The sequence below is a fragment of the Physella acuta genome, unplaced genomic scaffold, assembly GCF_028476545.2.
Source record: "Physella acuta isolate Inbredline_101_S28 unplaced genomic scaffold, ASM2847654v3 ptg000500l, whole genome shotgun sequence".
NCBI classification, from domain to species: domain Eukaryota; kingdom Metazoa; phylum Mollusca; class Gastropoda; family Physidae; genus Physella; species Physella acuta.
This window is the reverse complement of record NW_026732019.1, coordinates 144,573-172,032: the sequence shown is the minus strand read 5'-3', so window position 1 is coordinate 172,032 and position 27,460 is coordinate 144,573. Positions and strand designations below refer to the sequence as shown.

General features: G+C 37.2%; 1 protein-coding gene across 1 annotated transcript; it reads right to left on the bottom strand.

Annotated features, from left to right (window-relative positions):
- Positions 1-1,112: 1,112 nt before the first annotated feature.
- On the bottom strand, positions 1,113-24,834 carry LOC131944610 (ammonium transporter Rh type B-like). The gene is made up of 10 exons (XM_059305295.1): positions 24,689-24,834; positions 8,441-8,689; positions 7,707-7,890; positions 6,569-6,719; positions 5,841-5,985; positions 5,189-5,352; positions 4,828-4,965; positions 4,089-4,222; positions 3,655-3,833; positions 1,113-2,931 (listed from the first exon to the last, which is right to left on the bottom strand). The coding sequence occupies exons 2-10, from the start codon at positions 8,631-8,633 to the stop codon at positions 2,684-2,686; spliced, it is 1,536 nt and encodes a 511-aa protein (XP_059161278.1). The 5' UTR covers positions 8,634-8,689; positions 24,689-24,834; the 3' UTR covers positions 1,113-2,683.
- Between the last annotated feature and the right edge of the window lie 2,626 nt (positions 24,835-27,460).

Sequence of the window (27,460 nt, the reverse complement as noted above, 5' to 3'; positions counted from 1 at the left end):
GGATGCATACGAAACGGAACAACGCACTAAAATCGTGGGACGCTATAATAATAAATATTTAAACAAGGGGTCCACGCTTTTATTTATAGTGGTATAAATAGTAGTGCATTAATATTTTTAAAGAAAGTAATTTTTTTATATTCAAAGTAACCGCAGATTTATAATATTTAAAAAAAATTATTTTATATTTAATAAAAATTGTATTATTTTCTTCTTTTTAGTGCATTTATAAAAGCTTGTAATTATAAACCTTTTTATGTATTTATTATTTAATTATGTGTAGAATATGTAACAAAATGAAACTTCACAATTACTATTTTATAATACATTTTATATTGCTAATTTGTATTCATTTATAAACTTTGAAGTTGTTGTATATAAAAAAGGCATATTTGAGAGTGGGTGAGTTCAAAGACAGGGTAGAAACGGACAGACGAGAAATTAATTTGTCTGGACCTAGACCCTCATATTGTTACACAGAAATATTTTTTTCTGTCACGCTATTATAGTTGTTTCTATGCTACATAAACTATGGGACAACGTAAGCTGCAATCTGAAAGTCTGGAGTTCAAATCCGGGTCCAAGTCAAAAGAATGTCATTCAGTCCACCTAGTTCTTGTTGGTACCTAGCTTATGTTAGGGAAAGTAAAGGCAGCATGGCAAAGTGCTGACCACACCTTCCCTTCATATGCCGAGGTCAAGAAACATGAACTCTTCCTTATCTGCTCAATGGATCACTAGATCTAAAGAGGATTCTCTATGCTACATAAACTGCTTATTTTAACTGTGACATTAAAGGGTTAATTAACTAATGACACCCTGATGTGTAGCTGGCCAAAGTTCAGCTGTTTTTATGCAGATATTATAAATAGTTTAAATAGATTTTTATTAAGATGGATATTTGTGTGGATATTATAGATTTATAGTAAATTTATAGAAGTTATAAATAAGGTCATATTATTCATATGCTCAGCAAAATTAAATGCATACTTTTTCATTAACTTTCTATTTCCATATGCAACACATATTTCTGTCCTCATTATTTATTCCTTTTCATACATTTAATTTCATGTAATTATTGAATATACGCACCATCAGTTTTATAATACTATTAATACTGATATTTTTTATTGCTTCATGCTCGCATAACCTGTTTAGTAAACATATCATAATTAATTTCATATATAGCTAAAAAATTGAACACTGCAATAAAATATTTATAAAAAATAAAGATACCACCTCGGTTCAACAAAGTTAACACTGGTATAGATCTTAAACTTCCATAACAAACTTTGTTGGTAACTATAGATCAGCACTTGTCAAACAACATATTGAGCCACATATTTCTTACAGTAACTAACTAAACAAACATCTTTTAAAAAACATTGCATCTTCTTGTAATTTATATCTAAGTCCTGAAAGTAAAGCAGTACATTTAATATTGTCTTTTAACGTTATATTTCCTAGAAGGGGATTAATGCTTTTCAATTGCGATGTTTTGTGTTAAGTTCCTTACTTTCATAATTAAATTGTTAAGACATTAATAGAAAAAATATTTAAATGACAATACAAGCCTTGCTCAGGCTAGATTACATCAGCACATAACAAAACTAAACTCTGCCAAGACTGAGGTAGTCAGGTACATTACTAATCTAAGTGACAGCATAGGCTTTGTTTACAAACAAGTATAAAAAATGATACACAATATGATGTATTGAAATATTAAATTTCTTCCCTTTGTGTAAGACTTGATTTGAACTTAACTATCTGAAACGGATGAGTATTGAACTAAATCTGCAGGTTAATATATGAGGTTTTCACAATATAAATGGTTTGTCTAGATGTTCACTGTTTCAGAGAATTCTTTAAAATTCATAGAATAATTATATTGAACACAAAAAAAAAAAAAACACCTAAAGGCATGCTTAAAATTGTTGAATTAATGAAAGTAAGAACACAAAAAAATGAAATATATTCAGAGTACAAGTAAGAAATTACATAAATATTAATTAAAATACTTAGTTTCACAGTAATTTAAAAAAATAATGAAAATGAGAAAAAGATTTTAAAGAAAAAACAATCACTTTTTAAAAATAATAATCAATTACTTACATTTTTATATATCTTTGCATACTACTTTCCCAACTTTTATTTGTAATCAATTACCAAATCCATTTACACAATAAGATGTGTGTTTTAATGAAACAAATGAGATTATATGCTATTTTACAAATATAAAAAATACAGAAAGTTAAAATAACTCACAACAGTATAATTATGTTTTCACTAGCCATATAGTAGTACACCAGATTAAGATAAACATAGAATAAGTTCGGTTTCACAGGGTTATTTGACAACATAAAGAGATTCAAGAGCATAAATAATCACCAATTATTTTTTAACCAAAGAGAACATGCCATAAAAGAAAATTGAAAAAAGATTTTGGCACAAAATACTTAGGTAGATATATTTATCTGGCATTGTTAATACACATTGCCAGAGTTGAGCTAAAATATTTAATTTGCTGGCTTTTCAGCATTGTGATGGTTTAAAAATAATATTTTTTCCTAACTAAGATGAAGATAAAAATATTCTTCATAGTTAGGGCTAACAAATTTTGATAAATCTATTCAATTTAATCTTTATTCCTAATTTTAAAAAATAAACACAGCTTCAGTTTTTGTTAAGCCTTATGGTCATTAGTAAAACTGGTCTCTTCAATCGTGAGATCTGCTGCTAACAAGGGGACACCACTAGCGTCAAGTTTTTTCGGGGAAGATTGCCTCTTTTCGAGTTCATAAATGACCTTTGAGACAATTGGAGACAACTCACTGCTTTCATGGTCATGAGGGATGTGCCAGAACGGACTGTCTTCAAAATAGCGATCTCCTGAAGGCTGGCCAAGGAAATCACATGTTTTCAGCAGCAGACCTGTCAAAATAAAAAAATTTAAAATGTGAATTTTGTTTTTTAAAAATATGTATCAGGTTTTTGAAATATAAATATTTATTTTTCATTTTAATGTAATTGAAGGTTTTTAAACAGTTCTCTCTACTCACATCATTAAAAGAAATGTAATAAAAAATAGAAATTAGTCCTATAAGCAGAAATGAAGTTGAAAAAACATACAAAATGTGCTTTAAAAACACAAAAGAGTTATTTAATCATCTCCAGTTTATGAATTGAAAAAGACATTTTCCAAAGCTTTTTAAATAAATCTTTTTAGATTTTATATAATAATGAATAAAACTATAACTTCCAAGTAAAGTTAACACTATTCATTTTACTTTCATTTATATAATTTAATGTTTGCATAATGTCCTTGTTATAAATTGAGCAGGTTTAAATCTATTTCTATTTGCTAAATTTGCTATGTAACTAAATGTTGCAGTAATAAATTAATACACAGAAATTCACATTATGCAAATGTAATTTCTACTAGATCATGGTTTCTAATAATATAAATAAATCTCAAAAAAATTTCTTTGGCACTTTAAAAAGTGATAAGAAAATGACTTTAAATTACATCATAAATAGATGTAAAGGAATAATGATTATTAATTTGGGGATGAAAATGAATTTTTAAAAATGTTTATTATATTTGAAAGAGTGTATTATTTTTATGGTATCAAGAATTGCAAATGACAAACTCACCCACAAAAAGACCTCCGACCAGAGCAAAGGATAGTGTTATTGCAAGGGCAATCATCTGATAAGCTGCTTGATCACCTGCTGACCTCCCTTTGCCAGGCTCAGCATCCATATGCCCTTGCAGCTCTGCCCACTCAGAGCTGGAGCTGTTAGGTGCCATAGCAGGGAACTGTCTATACAGCCTGTAACATAACAAACAAGTAGTTTAAGAGAAATAGTTGCCAAGATTAATTGACAAAGATGTTATATAAAATGAGTTAAATACATTTTTAAAATTCACTTTCTTAATAAAATAATTTTTAAAACATTATAGTAAACTAGCAATAAACTTTTTGGCTCATTAATCTCATTCCAATTTAGACATAATTATAATTAGAGAGTTGATAAAAATGTAAACTGTTAAACCCAATAAAATTATTATCAATTCATAGGCTTACGTGTAGCCATAGGTCTCTTTGTCAGCAAAACTAACGACTATGGCACCAATAATTCCAGCCATGACAGCAGGCATTCCATGCAGATTGTGGACACCACATGTGTCATGGATCTTGAGCTTGGACTTTAAGAAGGGCTGTGAAATCATCAGGATATATAATATGAGCATATATATATATATATATATATATATATATATATATATATATATATATATAGTCATATATATATATATATATATATAGTCATATATATATATATATATATATATATATATATATATATATATATATAGTCATATATATACACACACACACACATATATATATACACATATACACAAACATGTATAAACACACATATATATACACATATACACACACATATATATATACTCATATATACACACACATATACATACACACACATATATACACACATATATATACACATATATATATATACACATATATATACACACACACATATATATATATATATTATATATACATATATATATACACATATATATACACACATATATACACACACATATATATGCACACACACACACACATATATATATATACATATACATGTGGGCAGCATGTACACTCACACTCACATTCATCATATAAGATAATAGAAAAATGTAGCAGATAACTTAAAATAATAAAAATGTTCTACAACTACTGGAAACCATTGTTAGGAATTCTTCTAAATGAAAGTTTAAAAACCTACAGTGATGTACTTGTAGCCAATAGTGGAGAGCAGTGCAGCCAGTGAGCCAATGATCAGAGCCCCATAAGGTTGGATCATCATGTCAGCACTTGTCCCTACGGCCACACCCCCTGCCAGTGTTGCATTTTGGATGTGAACCTGGTCATAATACAAAGAAGTAAGGGTCAGGCTATTCTAAATCAGGGGAGTCAGTGTTTGGACATATTACATTTTTTAGTACACATAGGCAGAAAATAATTTTTGCGTGCTCCCCAACTTTATGTAAAACCAAAAAATAAAATAAAAATTTTTTTTTTTTAAAATTTAAAAAAAAAAATAATAAAAAAAAAATAAAAAAATAAAAAATGAAGTCATTGTTTACCATGTCAAACCTGCCGTCTTTGTCGACCAGACTTGAGATAGCAAAAGTAACAACACAGCAAGCTGCTAAGGCGTAGTACGTGTTGAGTACTGCTCTATGCTGGGCGTCGTCTATGGCCAGGGCACTGTTAAAACTGGGCCAAAACAGCCAAAGGAAGATTGTGCCTGTGGGTTAGTAAAAAACATGAAATATGTAGTCTACCAGTTTAATTTTGTTTTCTCCATGATATCTGAGCTCCTTTTGACTTATGATTTATTAAAAACTAAAACAGGAAATACATACCAGTTTAATGTTACCTTCTCAAGGAAAGGCAAGCTCCTCATTGTATTTGGTTAATTAAAAACAAAATATGCAAGATGCACTAATTCATGTACCAGTTTGCTTATAATGCTAACCATACTATCCCCCTGTATGTTGAATTAACTGAAACAGATGAACTCTACTTCATCTGCCCACTTTGTCTCGGGCACCAAGAGGTAAAGGTGATGATATACACCAGTTTAATTTTTATCCTCTAATAGGTAAGTTCTATTTACTTTTGGGTTAGTTAAGAAAAAATAATTTGTACGAATTTGTTTTCGTAGACAAACTTACAGTAAGTTAGTAAGCAATCTAAAATAATTTTTAGAACAAAACATAAACTTGGACTAACCTACGACTGCAAACATGTCAGAATGATACACAGATCCTTCTTTTGTTGACTTCTCCACCTCTGGGTTATGTAGAACTCGGGAGATGGCCAAACCAAAGTAGGCGCCAAATGCATGAACAAACATTGATCCTCCCACGTCGACCACCTGTAGAAAATACGTTTGTCATTTTGTCATCATTCTTATAAAACATACGCCCCTATACTTTTTTTCTTTTCCCCTCGGGTTTGAAAATTAAAACAAAGTACAACAACACGTCATGTCATTGTGTGTGAGTGCATTAGTCTGTTTTGAATTTTTATCCCCTACATATCTAGATCAACTCTTAACAAGAAAAAAACGCCAATGCTGGCTGACATACAGTAAATTTTATTAAAATTAGTGATAGATATGTTAACTCATATTATAAACTAAAACTGTGTTGTTAAAAAATTACTGCACCACATACTTTATTACAAATAAAAAGCCATATGCAATCTTCAATACTCAAGAAATACTTTTAAAGGAAACAAAATGTTAACTTGATAACAAACCTGTAATCATGAACATATTTCAGCAATACATTTTTTTTTCCCAATGTCTAAAAAGTGTTTCTGTAACCTAGAGTTATCGGTCCTGATTTTACAGTTATGGTTCCTGTTTCTCGAGTTATGGTTCCTGATTTTTTGCGTTATTAATATTATTCATGTGATTGGTGTCAAACTGTCAGTAATTACACACCCGACCCTACCTGTAGCAGGACGAGCCCGATGTACTCATTAGCTGAGAAGAGAACGATCTCAATCAACGTGACGACCATCATTTGCATTGGGCTGGTCTTACCCAGCAGGGCACCAAACGTAATCAACACAGCAGCCGAGGCGAAGTCTGATGTTAACATGCTGAAATGTTAAATTTTGGTGTTAACATGCTGAAATGTTAAATTTTGGTGTTAACATGCTGAAATGTTAAATTTTGGTGTTAACATGCTGAAATGTTAAATTTTGGTGTTAACATGCTGAAATGTTAAATTTTGGTGTTAACATGCTGAAATGTTAAATTTTGGTGTTAACATGCTGAAAGTGTTAAATTTTGGTGTTAACATACTGAAAGTGTTAAAATTTGATGTTAACATGCTGAAAGTGTTAAAATTTGATGTCAACATACTGAAAGTGTTAAAATCTGATGTTAACATACTGGAAGTGTTAAAAACTGATGTTAACATGCTGAAAGTGTTAAAATTTGATGTTAACATGCTGAACGCGTTAAAATTTGATGTTAACATACTGAAGTGTTAAATCGCGATGCTAATATACTGAAAGTGTTAACATAATTTGATCTTAACATACATAATTAAATGTGTCTTATGTTAACATACTCTGTTAGAATTTGTCTGATGTTAAAATACTTTAAGTGTTAAAATGTGCACATCTATGACATTAAATTAAAGTGGATTGACGGCGGGAGGGGGGAATTGTTAAGGAATATATCCGAACAAACCCACAATTTGCAGCGAATCAGTTTTCTAAAGATATATGGATCTACAACAATTTTACCTGATAGTTCTTTGACAGATAAACTAAGACAACCCCTTTTCAAAATAGTAGTTTAATAACATTGTGAAAAAATAGACACGATGAGTAACAGCTTATTTACGCAATAGGGCTGGTAAGTAGGTTACCAACCAGTTCTATGGCTCATGAGTTGTAGAACTGGTTGGTGACCTACTTACCAGCCCTATAGAATAACATAAACTAGACATAAAATATCTACATTGGTTAGCTATTAAGTTGTTCTAATAAGTTGACAAAATTTGTTATGGTTTAATTAAAAATATAGCAGCTAAAAGTTAATGGTTTAAAAAAAACGTAAAAAAAACCCCAACATACGTGGTGATGTTGACTTTAAATTTGGCGCCATGATGGTGGATCAGCCCACCAATCAGCGTCGACCACTGGATACAAAGGGCGGCAATCAACATGTTTAGCCCGACACTGCTGAAGCCGTAGCGCTTGAGGAACATCATGAGAAAACCGAAGCCTATAAACATCATGACGTGCACATCCTGGAACACTGGGGAACATAGGGAAATAAACATCATGGGACAAAAAAGAGACACAAGTAAAAAAAATCATCAAGGAACATTTGGGACACAAAGATGTCAACATCATGGGACAAAGGAAGACAAGAAAAAAATCATCAAGGAACACTAGGGACACAAAGATGTTAACATCATGGGTCAAAGGGACACAAGAAAAAAATCACATGGGACATGAACACAGGGGAGGAAAGGATTTTAACATCATGGAACACAAGGATATAAACATCATGGAACTCGAGGGAACACGAATAATAATCAATTGCGGAACACTGTGGACACAATTAGAACACTGGGGTCAAAAGCAAAAAAAAAAAACATCATTGAACAGTGGATATACAAGGAAATATGCATCATTGAACACTAGGGACATCAAGGAAATAAACATAATGACACTAGGGAACAAGAAGGAACATTACAACGAGATAAATATCATGGGAATACTTAAAAACATATTGAAATAAATAATATCAGGGTGTGGAAAGTGATAATTGGAGGCTAAATAAACATTAAACATAAACTCACTCGGGTAATAGTCGTGCACCATATTTTTCTCCTTGGCGTGGACATGAGTGCTGCTGTTGTCTCCCTTTACAATCAGCTCCGGGCTGGCGCTGTCGTCGTACTCGACAAACACAGAGAAGAGGATGATGAAGACGAGCTCGAGGACGATGAGATACAACGGCAGCTTCAGCTTGGTCAGCCACACGGACGCCATCTTGTTTGATTTTTTTTTGTCACTGTAAAAAAATTTTTTTCAGTCGCTGGTCAAACCTGAAGAAAGCAAATATTGGTTGTCAGTCTTGTAAACAAAGATGGCCGCTGGGAGATTTAAGGCGAGGCAGATACCGACAGATGTCCGGTTGGTAATTGTTGAAGCGCAATAGCAGGGCTGAGATAGCACTCTATTCGTAGTTGTGTTGGGGGGGGGGGGTGGGTGCAAGGAGGCATTTTTTGACAGATAAATATTAATATCCTACGAATGACCCAGAAACTAAATAGGAGTACCCATAGGAGTCATCCATAAACAACATCATGTGTATTTCTTTGACGATTTTACCCCCCCCCCCCCACCCCTCCTCATCGTAACAAAACAACAGACCCTTCACCTAAAATGATTTCACACCCCAGCTGCAGGTTAATTGTTTTTTTTTTTAAATAATCGATTTCTTTCTAAAATATTGACTGAACTCGGCCAACTTAGAGCATATTAATCAATTTCCATTACAGATTACAAAAAGTTTACAAAAAGAAATTTATAAACATTACTATTTTTGTAAAATAAAAAAGTGTTCCAGGAGTGGGAGGGGGGGTGTCAGTGTTTCTGTTTCTTTCTTTCAGACTTTTTTCTCCGGGAGGGGGCACTTGAAATTTTCGGGGGGGGGGGGGGAGGAGGGAGGGGGCGGATAATTTTCCGGGATGGGGGAAAGGTCCGAAGAGATGCCAGGAAGAAACACTGGAGTTGGTGGGGGTTGGGAACGGTAGACTTGCAGAAGAAATGGCTTGAAGAAACTCTGCTGGTAAGGTTAAATTTACACACACAAGAAATACATTTTAAGTTAACAAACTTATTAAAACACAAAAAAGAGAATAAAAAACAAAATCTCCGGCCTGTTTTAACTAGTGGCAGTGCATTAAGTAACACACATTTTGATAAGAAGTAAAACTTTTAACTTGGTATTTTAAAAAGTACTTTTACAAATCCTACGTCGAGATAAAACAAAGCAGACAAAAAAAAAATCGGTTCCTATCGGCGCCAGTGCTAGTTCAGTACAGAAAGGGCCGAGTTTTCTTCAAGAACATCTCAAGATAAGAGACGAACTAGATCTAAGATAGACTTCAGACAGACATTCCATTTACCATTGGAGTGAACCACTTTTTGAAAGGTCATTAACAGTTATGTGTAGATTTTTTTTTCTTAGCGTGTGCGAACAAGCGCGTGTAGTTATGTGCATGTGTGTTTGTGTGTCAGTGTTTGTGTATTTCTCTCTCTTTCCGTATATGTTTAAGTGTGTATTTGTGAATGAGTAGGCCTATGTGTGTTGCTGTATGTGTATGTTTCTGTATGTTTGTTTGTGTAAGTGTGCGTGTATTTGTGTGTGTATATTTCTCTCTCTCTCTCTCTGTATTTGTGTCAGTGTATTTTTTGTGTGTGTGAGTTTGTTGTTTCTCTATGTGTGTGCGTGTTTATGTGTGCGTTTTTGAGAGAGTGTGAGTTTGCGTGTATTTGTTTGAGTGTGTGTATCTCTCTCTCTCTCTCTCTCTCTCTCTCTCTCTCTCTCTCTCTCTCTCTCTCTCTCTCTCTCTTTTTCCGTATTTCTGTGAGTGTGTGAGCGTTTGTGTGAGTGTGTGTTTCTTTGTGAGAACGTGTGTGTATTTGTGTGTGTTTTTAACATAGAATTAGGGATGGAACAAAATGAATATAAATACCCGTATATTGCTGAATCAGGTAGTTTTTTTTTGTACATAAAGGTCAAGGTCTAGCATTTAAAAAGTAATCCCATGATACGGGTGGGGAAGGGGAAGGCTTGCTCGTGACACCCCTCCCCCACCTTTGTAAGAAACCTAACGTAAACAAATCTAATGTAGTTTGATATAGGCTACAGCACGGATTCGTAACTTGCATCAAACCACGTGGTTTCTATTACAACTTCCGGGGTGTGTGAGGCGGAGATTAGTTTAGCCACCACTAAAGTTGACATTCATTTAGGGAGAGCTCACACCCGCCTTCTGAGGGTAATATTTCATTGACCTCCCTCCCCCCCCCATGCGCTCGTCCCCAGAGTTTCTTCCAAGAAGGGGGGGGGGCGGCGAAGAAAGTCGCCCCCTCCCCTAACGAAATGGAATTTATATAGAAAATATATACTTTTACCAGTGAGGGAGTCAGAGTTGTGAATTAGCTAATTTGTTACGGTAATTAAAACAAATTAAATATCCCATATTATTTTAAGGCCTTGCTTAAGGTAAGAGATATTTTCTTCTCATTATATTCTAAAATTTTAATAATTCAAAGGTGTGTGCGTGGGGTGGGAGTGAGGAGAGGGGAGGAAGGGGGAAAGTTGGCTATCATGCATCTCATTTTAACCTACCTATAACACTTAGTCCATGCATGTTATCGTTATCAATGTGAGTTGGCCTCGTTTATTAACCAAACAACTTAAACCCAGCCTCTTTATGGTGAGCTTGCCATAAACCAATTAAAGTCTCTTGTTATTAAAACACATCTTAAAACAACATTATTGGACGTAATCTAAGCTATAACAGCCTGCATTAATCTACAAGGATATAATTTCAATGGGAAAAAAACCTTACCTAACATTTTCTCACGACAGAAAATAAAGGGAAACAATCATGAAAACAGCAATATAATTTTTGCATGCCAAGGGAGATAAGGTTTTAAAAAATACGTTCTGAGGACGAAGATTAAAAATAACTCGGCTATAGACATATAAATGTCAGCTCACCGATATCTGTCACTCAGAGATTTATCCCACGATCTTCTATAAATAAAATAAACACACAACAAGGACACAACACATTCCTTCAACAGAGTGCGAGCTCTTTTATTTTCTAAATGAAAACCGTTATCTTTTGGAAGGCAAGCAAATAATTAACATCAACTTCTAACATCGGCAGATCTTAATAAGCAAACTAAAACCTCTGATCGCGCATTACGTAAATATTTACCATCTGTGAGTATTTCGTTTGCACAGTGTTGGAGTTGGGTTTTTTTAATTCGACAAACAACCTTGACCTTATTACTAAATGTCAGAGGTTGGATATTGTGTAGTGTTTGTATTTTCAAGAAAGAGAAAAAGCTGAAATACTAGAGAGCAGGGGAATGATTTAAAAACAATCAAACATAGTATTATTTAAACAATAAAGCAGGGGATGATTTAAACAATCAAAGGGTAATGATTTAAACAATCATGCAGGGGATAATTTAAACAATGAAACACGAAGTGATTTTAACAATCAAGCAGGGGATGATTTAATGATCATTTTATGAAAAAATCAATGCTGGATATTTGAAGTAGACCAGGGGTTCTCAAAGCATTGTTTGACGTGTCTATAGTGAGGAATGTTTGCGTGAGTGATATGTTCAAATGTAGAACATAAGTAAAACGATGAAAAGATTATTTATCCTTATGTGTATAATCTGACGCGTGGCCGAACGGTAGAGCGCTAGACTGGTAACCCGAAAGTCTCGAGTTAGAATCCCGGTTAAATTCAGCTGGACGATCTTGAGTCCACCCAGCTCTGATGGGTACCTAGCTCACGTTAGCGAACGTAGAGTAAAGTAAAGTGCCGACCACACAATCCTTTCATATACCGAGGCCATAGAAACAGATCAAGTTCGAAAAGGGAACACTTTAATTACTTTTCATTTTATCATATTTTGTCTCTCTGTGTGTGTTTATGGGGGGTGGGGGGGGGGGGGGTGGGAGGTGGAGGGTGTCTCAAATTTTGTGACGCTAGGGGAGGTCACCCATGTGTAACAAAGTGCGACAAGTGCAGTGAGAAATACCGTCACGCCACAATGCAACACTATGCAGTACCTGATGTAATAAAAAGGACCAACAAAGCTTATTAAAAAAACAGGGGTGGGGTGGGGGGGGGGGAAGGAAGAATTTAAAACGGCAAGAAAGTAATAAAACAAGGACCGGGTTTCATAAGATTTATATAGTACAATGGTTTTTTTCTGCTACACAGTTCAACTTTGTCTCTGATGCTAAACGTCTATATCAAGGCTCATGCAGTCGTAATTAAAAAGTTAAAATTTCAAAAGGATTTTTTTAAACGTATAGAGGTCTACACAGATATCAAATACATCAAAGGGATTTTGCTTTATTAACATTTACCACATATCACATCATAATTTTAAAAGTACAGATAAGCCATCTATTCAAGTTTATAGACGCCGGTAATTTTCGGAACTAATCATAATACTTATCTCAACACAAGTATCAATCGTGTTAAAAATGAGTTGAAGCTTTCAAAAAGCTTGAGATCCACTGCGACAGTGTGTGAATGTGAAATCGTGTTAAAAACGAGTTAAAGCTTTCAAAAAGCTTGAGATCCACTGCGGCAGTGTGTGAATGTGAAATCGTGTTAAAAACGAGTTAAAGCTTTCAAAAAGCTTGAGATCCACTGCGACAGTGTGTGAATGTGATTGACTTAAGACTTAGGGCAACAGATGGCGTCGAGATTATGTTGACATGACCTAGTGTGTGAGCGCCATCTACGTGCTGTGGTGTGCTGACCTGTGTGACCTATTAGAGGAAGATGTGTTTTAAAAGTCGTGAGTGAAAGACCTTCATACAAGGTCTATTGGGTCAAGCGGAATTTAGTGGATACTCAGTCGCTAAGAAGAGTTCTTTAGTGAGACGTTCCAAAGCCGTGTTGTAAGATGTTCCCTAGCTGTGTACTAAGAAGTTCCCTAGCCGTGTAGTAAGATGTTCCCTAGCTGTGTAGAAAGAAGCTCCCTAGCCGTGTAATAAGTTCCCTAGTTCCCTAGCCGTGTAGTAAGTTCCCTAGTTCCCTAGCCCTAGCCGTGTAGTAAGTTCCCTAGTTCCCTAGCCCTAGCCGTTTAGTAAGTTCACGAGCCATGTACTAAGAAGTTCCTTAGCCGTGTAGCAAGAAGTTCCCTAGCCGTGTAGTAGGTTCCCTAGTTCCCTAGCCGTGTAGTGAGCAGTTCCCTAGCCGTGTAGTGAGCAGTTCCCTAGCCGTGTAGTAAGTTCCCTAGCCCTGGCCGTGTAGCAAGTTCCCTAGCCATGTAGTAAGTTCCCTAGCCGTATACTGAGAAGTTCCTTAGCCGTATAGCAAGAAGTTCCCAAGCCGTCTAGTAACAAGTTACCTCGCTCTGTAGTGAGCAGTCCCCTAGTTCCCTAGTTCCCTAGTCGTCTACCAAAACATTCCGCACCTCTGCTGATTATAGTGGTTTACAAAAACAACTATATGATTGTTGGAATTAAACCCACGGAAACAAAAACCCTACATTAATCCTCCTAGCTGTCATTTGGTCATGAAAACTGATAGTTAACAACACTGTAATACTGCTACTCCGGTTGAGCAATATATCCACGGCTACATTCATTTTAAAACCATCTTGTGTTAAGCCGATACCCCCTCTCCCCCATCACACTAACGATATCCTTACGCCACCAAATTCTAGCGGAAGTGTTGTATTTCTGGTTGCCTATTGCATTACTTGTTTCAAAAAATGTTCACGGCAATTTCCGGTTTCCGACACCCGGTTCATTGGTGGTGGGCTCCCGCACAGTAGTGGGTTTAGTAAGGTAGTGGGCTAGTTACGGTAGTGGGTTTAGTAAGGTAGTGGGCTAGTTAGTGGGTTTAGTAAGGTAGTGGGCTAGTTAGTGGGTTTAGTAAGGTAGTGGGCTAGTTACGGTAGTGGGTTTAGTAAGGTAGTGGGCTAGTTACGGTAGTGGGTTTAGTAAGGTAGTGGGCTAGTTAGTGGGTTTAGTAAGGTAGTGGGCTAGTTAGTGGGTTTAGTAAGGTAGTGGGCTAGTTAGTGGGTTTAGTAAGGTAGTGGGCTAGTTAGTGGGTTTAGTAAGGTAGTGGGCTAGTTAGTGGGTTTAGTAAGGTAGTGGGCTAGTTAGTGGGTTTAGTAAGGTAGTGGGCTAGTTAGTGGGTTTAGTAAGGTAGTGGGCTAGTTACGGTAGTGGGTTTAGTAAGGTAGTGGGCTAGTTACGGTAGTGGGTTTAGTAAGGTAGTGGGCTAGTTACGGTAGTGGGTTTAGTAAGGTAGTGGGCTAGTTATGGTAGTAGGTTTAGTAAGGTAGTGGGCTAGTTACGGTAGTGGTATTAGCAAGGTAGTGGGCTAGTTATGGTAGTGGGTATAGTAAGGTAGTGAGCTAGTTAGTGGGTTTAGTAAGGTAGTGGGCTAGTTACGGTAGTGGCTTTAGTAAGGTAGTGGGATAGTTATGGTAGTGGGTTTAATAAAGTAGTGGGCTATTTACGGTAGTGGGTTTAATAAAGGTAAAGGTAGTGGACTAGTAAAGGTAGTGGGCTAGTTATGATAGTGGGTTTATTAAAGGTAAAGGTAGTGGGCTAGTTACGGTAGTGGGTTTAATAAAGGTAAAGGTAGTGGGCTAGTAAAGGTAGTGGGCTAGTAAGGTACTGAGCTAGTAACGGTAGTGGGCTAGTAAAGGTAAAGGATTTGATGTCCGACACTGTTTCTTTCAGACATTTTTCTTCTTGGGGGGGGGGGGGGGGGAGGGCACTTTAAACTTAAATATATATTTCCCATTTCGTTCGGGAGAAGGATGCGGTATACTTGCATGGAGGGGGGGGGGGGGCGGATAACGTTATGGAAAAGAAAGGCGGATAGGCATAGTGCTGACCACACTATCCCTTTATATGCCGATGTCGCAAAACAAGTAAACTCTACTTCACTTGCCTCATGGACCGTCCGGTTCAAAAAGGGAAGTTTACTTTACTTACTTATAATGTATACACACATTGTAGCTACGGACACCAAACTAACTTTCCATTTTAAGGCATTTGAATAAAAAAAAACGTGTTACAAATGTTATACATTTTCGTTTGTTAATAAATTAGACACTACGTCAAACAAACTGATGTAGGTACTGAAAGCAGCGGTAGCATAACTTCTATGTAAATAAAAATAAAATTTAAAAAAAAATCATTATTGACAGCAGGAATGTAAAATAACATCCAGTTACCCAGGCCAATAGCAAAAAAAAAAAAAAAAAAAAAAAAAACAAAAAAAAAAAAAAAAAAAAAATGAAAACCCCCCATCAAGATACCATTTTTTTTGCAATACTAAGATGAGTAACTAGTTTCACACTCAAGGGAGACGACTTGTCGCTTTATTCACAAATGTCATAGAAATACAAAAAAATATTATTATAAAATTAACTAAAATTAGGGTTATTACTTTTTTCAATTTACTAAAAATATTTTTAGAACTGTTGATTTACTTTATATAGTTCATGAAATATAGACAAGTCACGTGACTCTATACTTTTAATATAAAGCTAACAATTTTATCAAACACGTAAACTTAAAAGATGTAAAACTACTTAAATTATTGATTGATGGTTCAAGCTATATGTTACGTTTCTTCTCATCAAATACATATAGAGCAGGGGTCGGCAACCTGCGGCTCGCGAGCCGCATGCGGCTCTTTTGATGTCAAGTTGCGGCTCTTCAGCTCCAGCACAAATATTAAAAATTAATTTAATTTATTTTTAAAACTCAAAGTAGTATTAATCTGCAACGATATGTAATTAACGATATAATAATAAATGTAAACAATAAACACTATATTCTATTAGAATATTTAGATAATCCCTATTTCAATGTACCTACTTGTTTTCTTTTTTTCCTTGTTAATCCCTAGCTCGGATTAATCATCGATTGTCGTATTGTAGGGTGCTTCTTAAATCTAAGGATAGGCGCTTAGTGCTCGCGAGATAGCCCTGGGCATCCTGCAGAGACACATGATGCGCCTGATTTAGTTAGCGACTATAGCAACTCATTGTATCCATAGCCTATCGCGCTGTTTAAAATGAACGTATTGTTGCCCATCGTGTCTATAGTGTATGGCGTTTTTTTTATAAAAACAAACGTAGGCGCCATAGTGCTCGCAGGTGAGCACGGGACGCTTCGGGTCGCGCAATGGACAAGGTGCCGGTGGTTGCGCTTGTTGCAGTTTTGCCGCTGAATATAGTAGTACCCCTTACCCGCTCTGCAGGACGCCCGATTTACGGATGCCAAGTACTAACATAGCCGCTCTGGAACTCTAGACAAAAAATGCACCACCCGGGCGCCGCCCATTAGAAATTTTTTTCGCATAATTTTTTTCAGGAGTATTTTCATTTACTCCCCAAAGTTTCATGGCACTCGGATAAACTTTTTCTAATTGTATCCGACATTTTTTTACAGTATATAGAGAAAAATCGAAATTTCCCGGGGCACCTCGCTTGCGAAATTTAAAAAGATGATATTTTTTGCACAAACCTCCCCTGGAGTGTTTTAATAACTCCTTTAAGTTCCATGACGATCGGATGAAGAGTGTCAATCCAAAATCGACTCCTATTTTTTATATGCCGTATATAGAGGAAAAACAAGCCGCGCCATGCCTGGGCGCCACGCCTGCCAATTTGAAATTTTTTTTCGCAGAAACCTCTCCAGGAAAATTTTTAACAACTTCCCAAAGTTTCATGGCGATCGGATGAATGATGTAGTAATGCGTAAAAGAAAAACTGACATACAAACACACATACATGGCTTTATATATATATAGGTCTATATATATATATATATATATATATATATATATTTATATATATATATATATATATATATATATATATATATATATATATATATATGCCTAATATTGAAATAAAAATGTTGGCGGCTCTTTAAAAACTTGGAATTTGTGTAAATTGTAACTTTTGGCTCTTCAGTCACAAAAGGTTGCCGACCCCTGATATAGAGCATTTTTTTCCTTATTACTTTCTCGTATAGAGAAAGTCTTGTAATCGTGCAAAAAAAATCGAGATTTTTACAAATCTCGACGTTTTACACCTCACTGATACGGAAAAACATAATTTTGCAATCTTGTCCGTATGTCTGTGTGTCTGTCTGTCTGTGTGTAAACACGATAACTTGAGTACCGTTACAGCTAGGTTGATGAAATTTCATATATAAGTATTTTATCAAAATCGTAGATCCTGATCAACTTTTGAGCGATAACCGGAAGTGGTACTTTTTCTACTTTGAATTTTACAAAAGCCTATAACTTGAGTACTATTTCCGATAGATAAATGAAATTTCACATGTAAGTAAAAGATCTAATTCTCTGCCTTCTGTCAAATTTTGAGTAATTTCCGTTGACCGGAAGTACTAATTTACGCTATTTTCGATTTCTCAAAAAACGCATGTAAATTTACAAAGTACTAATAATATTGCGCACTATTATGCACATTTTGTTTTAGCGTTCGCTTGGTGCACAATTCTTTTTTTCTTCGAGATTCTATTCTATTTTTAAAAGTAATTTAAAATCATGTCTATATTCCGAGTTATATAAGAATATTCGAGAAAGTTTAGGGGAGATCACTCCCGGTTTATTTTTTATTTTTTTTATTCTTTTTTTTTCTTTCTTTTTTTTCTTTTCCTTATTTTTTTCAAAAAAAAAAAAAGAATAAAAAAAGAAAAAAGAAAAGAAGAAAAAAAGAAAAAAAATACATATAGAGCCTACTTACGGAGAACGGGAGGAAGGGGGTGGGGATTGGGGTGGAAGAAAACTCCAAGGCAGCACAAAGACTTTGTGTGTGGGAGAGGGTAGGGTAAAAAATTTAATAACAGAAATGAGAAATAACTTATAAATCCAAACAAGTTTTACCTGCAGAGATACAAGAGGTGACAGGTGTCTCACCTTTCCATCATCTGACTCAGGTGTCTGACCTAGATATGCTCAAGGTGTTTGCAAGACACCCTTCTTTCACCTGATTTTTACCCCTTAATTTACAAATGAGAATAACGATAAACAGCTTTGGGGGAGTTTGTTGCTAATTGGGTCTCATTCCGGTACATAGAAATTACATTAGCAAAGTTATGAGCCAAACGAGATTCAAACCCACGCCATCTAAAGAACCTGAGATGGTAGGGTGACTGGTGATGTGGCAGACGATAGCGCAGGTCGACATCTTTAGGAACTGGGAGAGTTTCATGCACGGGATGTTGTAGGCTAGAGGGGGGGGGGAGGATCGGTTGATTGGTAGACTTCAATGGGTGATGGTGTAACGACCGATGGTATCAAAAGGTGATGGTATCGGGAGGTGATGGTATCGGGAGGAGATGGTATCGGGAGGTGATGGTATCAGGAGGTTATGGTATCGTAAAAGATGGTATCGGGTGGAGATGGTATCGGGTGTTGATGGTATCGGTTGTTGATGGTATCGGGTGGTGATGGTATCGGGTGGTGATGGTATCGGGTGTTGATGGTATCGGTTGTTGATGGTATCGGGTGTTGATGGTATCGGGTGGTGAATGTATCGGGTGGTGATGGCATCGGGAGAGATGGTAACGGTTAGTGATGGTATCGGGTGGTGATGGTATCGGGTGGTGATGGTATCGGGTGTTGATGGTATCGGGTGGTGAATGTATCGGGTGGTGATGGCATCGGGTAATGATGGAATCGGGGTGATGGTATCGGGCTTGATTTTATCAGATATTGGTGGAATGGGGATGTGAAAGTATCGGGAGAGATGGTATCGGGTAGTGATAGTATCGAGGTGATGGTATCAGAAAGTGATGATATCGGAGGTGATGGTATCGGGAGATTTTGGTATCGGGAGGTGTTAGTATAGGGAGGTGATAGTACCGAGACGTGAAGGTATTGAGAGGTTATGGTATCGGAAGGTGGTAGTATCGGGGGTGATGATATCGGGAAATATATTATCGGAAGGTGATGGTTTTGGGAAAGATGGTATTGGGAGATGATGTAATCGGGGAGGGGGGGTGATAGTATCGGTGTTGATGGTATCGGCAGCTGATGTTATTGGGAAAGATGGTATCATAGCAAGAAGTCAACTTTATTTGGGAAACATATTTAACAATATTTCACCCCTCAGGGGCAGATAAGACTGTTAAATTTCAGTCAAGGAAAACATATGAATGGACAGAGACAATTGGCTAATGTACATAACTAGTGTGTGTAGGGGGGGGGTGGTGGGTGTGTGGGTGCTGGGAGAGGGGTGGCGAGTGGGAAAGGTCTTACATAGAACCAATTATATGCCCTTGTTGCACAAACAGGCCTATAGTTGGCAGCTGTGGTGTCTTGCTTAACAACAGTCACTGAGATAATTAATAGTAGACCTACTTAGTAAATCGACCTACAAGAATCGACAGCTGGGTTTTAAACTGAAATTAAAATCTAATAGCGATCTTTTAAAATTGAACGGACTATATACTGGGATTTTTCAAAGTGGAAGGATACAATTTGAAAGAATGGTTAGAGATGTTTTAAAGAGTATTGTTAATGAAAATAAAAACAACAACATAACGTCTCCATGCATATATATATATATATATATATATATATATATATATATATATATATATATATATATATATATATATATACTGTCTCTCCATGTACATTATACAGAGTCACCAAGTGCAGCATTTTATTTGCACTACAGTTAATAGTTTTTAGAGTTAACCTTTGATTTATCGCCATCTATTAAAGGCAATGTACGATATAGGTTTCGAGCATTCGATTTGTTGGTGCCTTCAAGAATTTACGTTTGATAAGTCGAATTCACTTCCAAGTAATACCCGGAGACGTGACATGGAAGAAGACACCAAGAAGATTGGATACACCTGGGGACAGTTGGAGAGACTAGCCCAGGAAAAATGCCCAGAAAGCTCTTGTCAGCGGCCTATGTTGCAGGTGGGGGCGACAGGCTAATCTATTCTAACATTAGTTGAGTTTATTTACATTTCCGTTTTTAGTTATAGTACTTAAGACATAGGACTGAATAAGTAAGTACAAAAAAGACTAAATTGCTTTGATAAAATATACGTAACTATTATACCGAGTCGTTTCAAAATAGAACATACAATAAAATTCTTCAAACGTTATACAAGGTTATACGGACATTCTTTTCTAAACGTCAGATTACCTACCTTGTGACGGAAATCTAGGTCAAGGCTATAATAAAAACTGAATTAATTCGATGGTTATTGTCATTATAGTGTTTGACTGCAACAGCTTACTGATGCAAGACGGATTATCCCCCTTTCAAAACTATTCAAACCTCAAACATTTTACTATCTTTAAACTCGCATAATGGCTAGTAGTAAATAAGAAGCAGACGCCTTGCTCATGTTTTCTGTGTGATAAAATATTGCTATTTCCAATATTTTTTCTAGTACTTTTTTGTATGCGCTTTTTTTCTGCGTTCGTAAAATGTGCACGATTTTGTTGTGCATTTTCCCGTTGCGTTTTTTTTCCCATCAACCCCAAAAAGCTCGTGACATTAAGGCCATTCCCACCCCACCCCACATTGATTTATCTGCCCTGTACCACGTTGAAGATATTTCTATTGATGAAGGTGAATCGCTCACCTGTCAACGCCTACCTGTTCATGCAGGAGTGTGAGTAATATTTGCAAGATGGAGGGTTAACTTACGTTAGTATACTACCTGTTACCTGCCCAGCATAACACAGTCGCAACAATCAAACCTGCTCCCCTCTCTCCATGTTGTACATAGTCACAACAGTCACACCTGACTCCATCCCCCCCCCCCCACTTTCCATGTTACACAAAATCACAAACGTCACACCTGTCCCCACCCCCCACCCCGCCCCCGAACCTTACATGAGACACATAGTGACACCAGTCACTCCTGCCCCCCCCCCTCCTTACCTTCCATGCAACACAAAGTCACCACCGTCACACCGCCTTCACCCCCCTCCAACTTTTCCATGTTTCAGGGGGCACACAAAAAAAAACAACACCTGACCATATCTTTTAACATACTGTCACATGCTGTAACTATCATGGTATTTAAACTTTTTCTGAGAAAAAAAAATGTGACAAACTGGCGGAGCAGCTTGTTCCGTCTAGTTAAAGAAATAATTGTAGGTGAGAACTAAAAATGAGAGTTTAATCCTGGTGAACTAATCCGGTTAAAAATTAAAAATATCAATCTCAAAAGTTGACTAGTAAAGCGTCCCACTATCCGTCACACGACTTTTCTTTGAAAAAAGTCAACATTATGGGGGATACACAGCAAAATTTGACCAAAGGGTTTTTGATGTTGGGATGTTCGTGGATAATTTTTGAGACTATCTAAGATATGGGAGTCTGAGAAAGGGAGAATATATGAGACCCGGGAGAATGAGACCCGTAAGAATATCAGATACCCGGGGGACTATCTTAGGCCTATCTGGGACCCCGGGAATATCTGAGACCCGGCGACTATCTTAGGCCCAGAGGACTATCTGGGACCTCGGTAATATCTGAGACCCGGAAGACAATCTGAGACACGGGATAATATCTTAGCTCTGGATCTAATTAAGCTCCAGTAAATAAAACATGATGTATTCTGTGTTATTGTGTCAGATTTTCTTAATTTACTGACTTTAGTTACATTTTGGTTAAAAATGTTAGAGACCCCCTCCCCCCACCCCTCGCCCCAAGTGCTCTGATTGGATTTGATGTCACATTGATGAAACGAAAAAAAAAACGAAAGTCAAAGCCACGACATGGAAAGAGTTTCTTTAGTATAACATCTTTCGTTTGATGGTGCGGGAGGGATGCTGGTAAAGGTGTGTGTGTGTGTGTGGGAGGAGGGGGGCGATTGCATGCTTGTATTGTCTAGGTAGGAGACATTTGTGTTCTGACATGTAATAAAGTACTACGTAGGGGGAAGAAAAGTGAATGTAATGTAGCAAAATCAACATTTTGTAAGCGCTTCTTTATATATGAACTAGCGTACCCGACCCCCGCGCGTTGCCGCGGGGATAGAAGAAAGTCTGACGAAATATATTCGAAAGATATCACCAATGCATTACCAATCATATGTTCTTAAACGCGTGACGTCTTTTCTAAAAATGAGTTATTTAAATGTAAACAATGCCTCCGCTTGGATCATAAATATCGGGACACGGGTTTACCTACACTACCGCATGAAAACATTGAGTGTACATTAATCACTCACCGAAATAATATGGTAGAACACACTTCGGTGACCGCCCATGTGTCAGAGACATAGAGGGGCGCTCTCAGGGCCCCCACCCCCTGATTACACTACCGCAAAGGCGCGGTGTAAGACCCCTGGCTCCTTAAAACTAACAGGCGCCATCGTGCCAAATAGCCTCCTGTTAATAATGATGCAGATTTCGTCATTCGCTAAAGTGAAACAAATAAACAGGATTTTCTTTTAACACGTAAAAAAATTATTTGACGTGTTTTAAACATCAGTGTGAATGATGCAATATGCTAGCGTTACTAATGGTCTATTATTAGATGCTCGATCTCAATTTCTGACTGGATCGTCTAATAAGAGATGCTTATTGCATCATTCGCAAAGTGACGAAACTCTACAGTAGGCTCCTCATATTCAAAAAGTTATTTTTTCATCTTTCGCAAGTTGACGAAACTGTACAGAAGGATTTTCTCGCGTTACAAAGTTATTTTTAGAAGCCTGTTGTAGTTTTACTGCTGAATATAGTAGTACCCCTTACTCGCTATGCAGGACTCTCGATTAACGGATGCCAAGTGCCAACATCGTCGCTCTAAAACTCTGGGCGCCAAACCGTGTATTGACGAAAGTTGTACCCTATATGGCGCCGTCCATAAGAAACTTTAGTTTTCTTTTTCGCAGAAATATTCTCGATAGTATTCTCATCTACTCCCTGAAGTTTCATGGCACTCGGATGAACCGCATCCGAGTTTTATTTTTTATATACCGTGTATAGAGAAAAAAATCGCTCCACCCCCCCGGGGGCGCCGCCCTTGCAATATTAAAAAATATTTTTTTGCAGAACCCTACCATTGAGTGATCTAATCATCTCCCCAAAGTTTCATGGTACACGGATGAACGGTGTGTAACCGAAATAGACTTTTATTTTTATAAACCGTATATAGAGAAAAATTGCAGCCTCCCGTGGCGCCGCCCTCGCGAAATTAAAAAAGGATTATTTGTTTTACAGAACCCTTCCCTGAATTGTTCTAATCAACTCCCCAAAGTTTGATGGCGATCAGATAAATGGTGTAAAACCAAAATGACTTTTATTTTTATATACCGTATAGTGAGAAAAATCGCACCCTCCCGTGGCGCCGCCCTTGCGAAATTAAAAATTATTTTTTACAGAACCCTTCCCTAGAGTGGTATAATGAACTCCCATAAGTCTCATGGCTATCGCATGAACGATGCCAAACCAAAATCGACTTTCTTTTATTTTTATATACGGTATATAAAGAAAAACAAATCGCGCCCTGCTGGGGCGCCACCCCAACGAATTTGAAAATGTTTTTTTCGCAAAAACCTCCCCAGGAGTATTCTCAACATCTTCCCGAAGTTTCATGGCGATCGGGTGAACGGTGTCACTGCAATTCACTTTTATTATTTTTATATACCGTATATAGAGAAAAACAAATCGCGCCCTGCCGGGGCGCCACCCCTGCGAATTCGAAATTTTTTTTTCCGCAGAAACCTCCCCAGGAATATTCTCAACAACTTCCCAAAGTTTCACGGCGATGTGATGAGAGGTGTAGTAATGCATAAAGGACAGACACACAGACACACAGACATACATTGCTTTATATATATATATATAGATATGTAGACTTTGGTTGATTTTTTTTTTCAAATTTTCAAAGGGGTCGGTATTTCTCCCCTGAGCACGATACTCACTCGGATACTGCAATCCTCAAACGAAACAATAAATTAAAAATAAATATTGGCATACAGAAAATATATACTTCAACCTCCATCACACCCAAGGGAGTGGTGCAAGTCCACCCCTCCAATCGGACCCCACACCAGAAGAAAAACGTCGGAAAGAAACTATTAGAAACCACAAACAAATGTATTGTAACGACGTGCCAGCACAATTCCTGACAGCAGACTTTTCAAAACATCAACAAACACATCACAACATTAAAAATAAAAAAAATAAAAAAACCGCCTTGTCTTACTAGTGTAAAACAACGAAACAAAACATCCTCAAACATTTTTTCCCCCTACAAATCAAATCATCTCTTACCTCCCGCTAGTTAATCCTTGGGACTGATTTAACTCATAAACATCAACAGACACAGTAATCCGTGCTCACACATCAACGTGTGCACTACTACAGTCTACAACCCCTCTAGGTCGTGTAGTGTAGCAGACGATAGGCCACCACACAGCGCAACATGTGACACGGAGACCACAACTTTCGTTTTCACGCGGGGCTATTTATAGACAGGGGCGGAGACTAGTAGGGTGGTTTCCAATGAGTTTTTTTTTTTAAATTATGATGTTGCCCTCGGCGCCATCTTTGTAGGTCAAGGTGAGTCGCATGATCTCTCCCACCACATAGCCCCCCCCCCCCCACCTCCCATTTACGTATTTAACAATTGTAATAAATAACACCAGTTAGAAATGAAGTTCACATGTTAATATTACGAGATATAGTCCATGATAATGGAATCTTCTAAAAAAAGGGGATGTTAGGCTACTGTTTACCAACTTAATACTAAAATCGCTTTTTTACGTCAACACCCACCCTACCCATAACCCAAACACTAACACAAATCCTACTATAGCTCTAACCCTAGTTCTGACCTAAACACTAAACCTGATATTACAAAACCGCTATAGCAACCTAACACACCTATTTTCAGAAGAGTCTATTATCGGACACGGGTAGCGCTAATACTCCTCTATTACTATTAGATAAGGTCCAGTGAGCCAACTAGCTCTACTAACATTAGCAAAGTTATCCTACATAAAATTACAGTGATCTCCCCTGAAAAAACAGCTCACTGTGTCATGTTGATATCACGTGATTTGTGTTGTTGTTTATATCACGTGTTTTGAGTTGTTGTGATATGGGACTGAGCTAAACAAACTTCATCTACCTTGTTTGACGTTTGATGGAAAAGTAATTTGGTGACAAAATCATCAAAGACTTGCCAACATCAAACACATTTTTCCCCGCCGCCATCTCTAGGCGCAAAGTTTCAATAAGATTTATAGAGCAGAAACAAATAGATTTCAGCGTGGGTTGCCGTACTCGTGGGTAGAGGATGGTGTGTGTGTGGGGGGAGGGGGGGATTAGTAATAACAAGGCGCAAAAAAATTCAGGGGAAATGTTTTTATTGAAGTTGGATTAGCAAGGTACTGCAGCTAGATGAAAAAAAAATGTTAGGTAACCGCGTCCCTATAGTTGCCTCCGTTTCCTTGTACTAAGAAAGGGTTAGGCGTACAGATTAGATGCATGATTAATTTGGGTTAGGGTTTTAGGGATGTAGGACACAAGATACACAAGGCCGACACGAACATGGTATTTCGGCCTTGTGGTGTATCGGCCTTATGGTCATTCGGCTTTTTTTTATATCGGTCTTTTTTTTTTGTCACCGTCTGCCGTTTGTCCGTGTCGGCCTTATGTTCATATCGGTCGTTTATCTGGATCCCGGCATTTAGGATTAATGTTTTGGATTAAAGTAAAATTACGGATTAGTGAAGGCAGTTATTCAGGCCCTGCTGAAAATAATAGTAGCAGTACTTTAAGGTACTATTTGATTATTGCCCAGTAGCAGTACTTCAAGGTACTATTTGATTATTGCCCAGTAGCAGTACTTTAAGGTACTATTTGATTATTGCCTAGTAGCAGTACTTTAATGTACTATTTGATTATTGCCTAGTAGCAGTACTTTAAGGTACTATTTGATTATTGCCTAGTAGCAGTACTTTAAAGTACTATTTGATTATTGCCTAGTAGCAGTACTTTACGGTACTATTTGATTATTGCCTAGTAGCAGTACTTTAAGGTACTATTTGATTATTGCCTAGTAGCAATACTTTAAGGTACTATTTGATTGTAACCTAATACAGTTACACGAAAGCCGACGCTGAGTTCACGTGACTGCTATAAATAGACTACCTGAGATTCGCCCGAGGGCAATAATTTAGAAACGAGGACGTCTCCATTACTGTGTGAAATTATGATAGCCCAATAAAAAATATTCAAGGACTAGGAGGATGCTGATGTAGGGCAACTAGCGCATCACACGTTTTGAACTGTTTAAGTTGGGCAGTCGGCAGGGGCGGATCATGAAGGAGGCTGAACGGGCTTCAGTCAGAGGCCCAAACTTTAATGTCAAAAATATTTTTTTCTTTAGCTGTGGCAAATAATATAAACCGTCTTTTAATCAGCAGCAGGGGCAATGGGTGTTTTTTCATTACTGAGCGGCCTTATGATCAGAGTTTCTTTTAGGTATCTCTTTAGGGAGTGGGGGGGGGGGGGGGAGGTGAAGTGTGCGCCCCCCCCCTCCCCAAACGGAATAGAATTCATGTAGAAAATATAAACTTTTACCACTTTCCACCCCAGAAAGTTTAGCGTCCCTCCCCATGTTCCACCTAAACAGCGCAGTAGTGTTGAACTGCCGCGCTGTTATTTTGTAAATTACATGCATCCTTGTATAAGACCTTTAGAACGCCGCGAACACAAAATACAGTATGCAAGCTAACAGTTTTCCCATAGACAAAACGTTGAAGACCCCCCCCCCCACACACACACCGAAAGTTTCAAGGTCTGAAAGAAACACTGCTACTGACCATCGACTGTCCGCCACTGACTGTCTTCCTGTCTCTCCCCCCTCCCCCTTGCCCAGTCATTTGATCAATAGTCCGGTCAATGTGTGCACTAGTTAACCCCTTTTTCTATTAGGGTTAGGGTTATTTGCCAGAGTTCGTAGTCTGAGAATTTATTGAGCCTGTCTTTGGGATAACATGGTCTAGCGGTAGAGCGCGCGAATGCTCACTCTAAAGT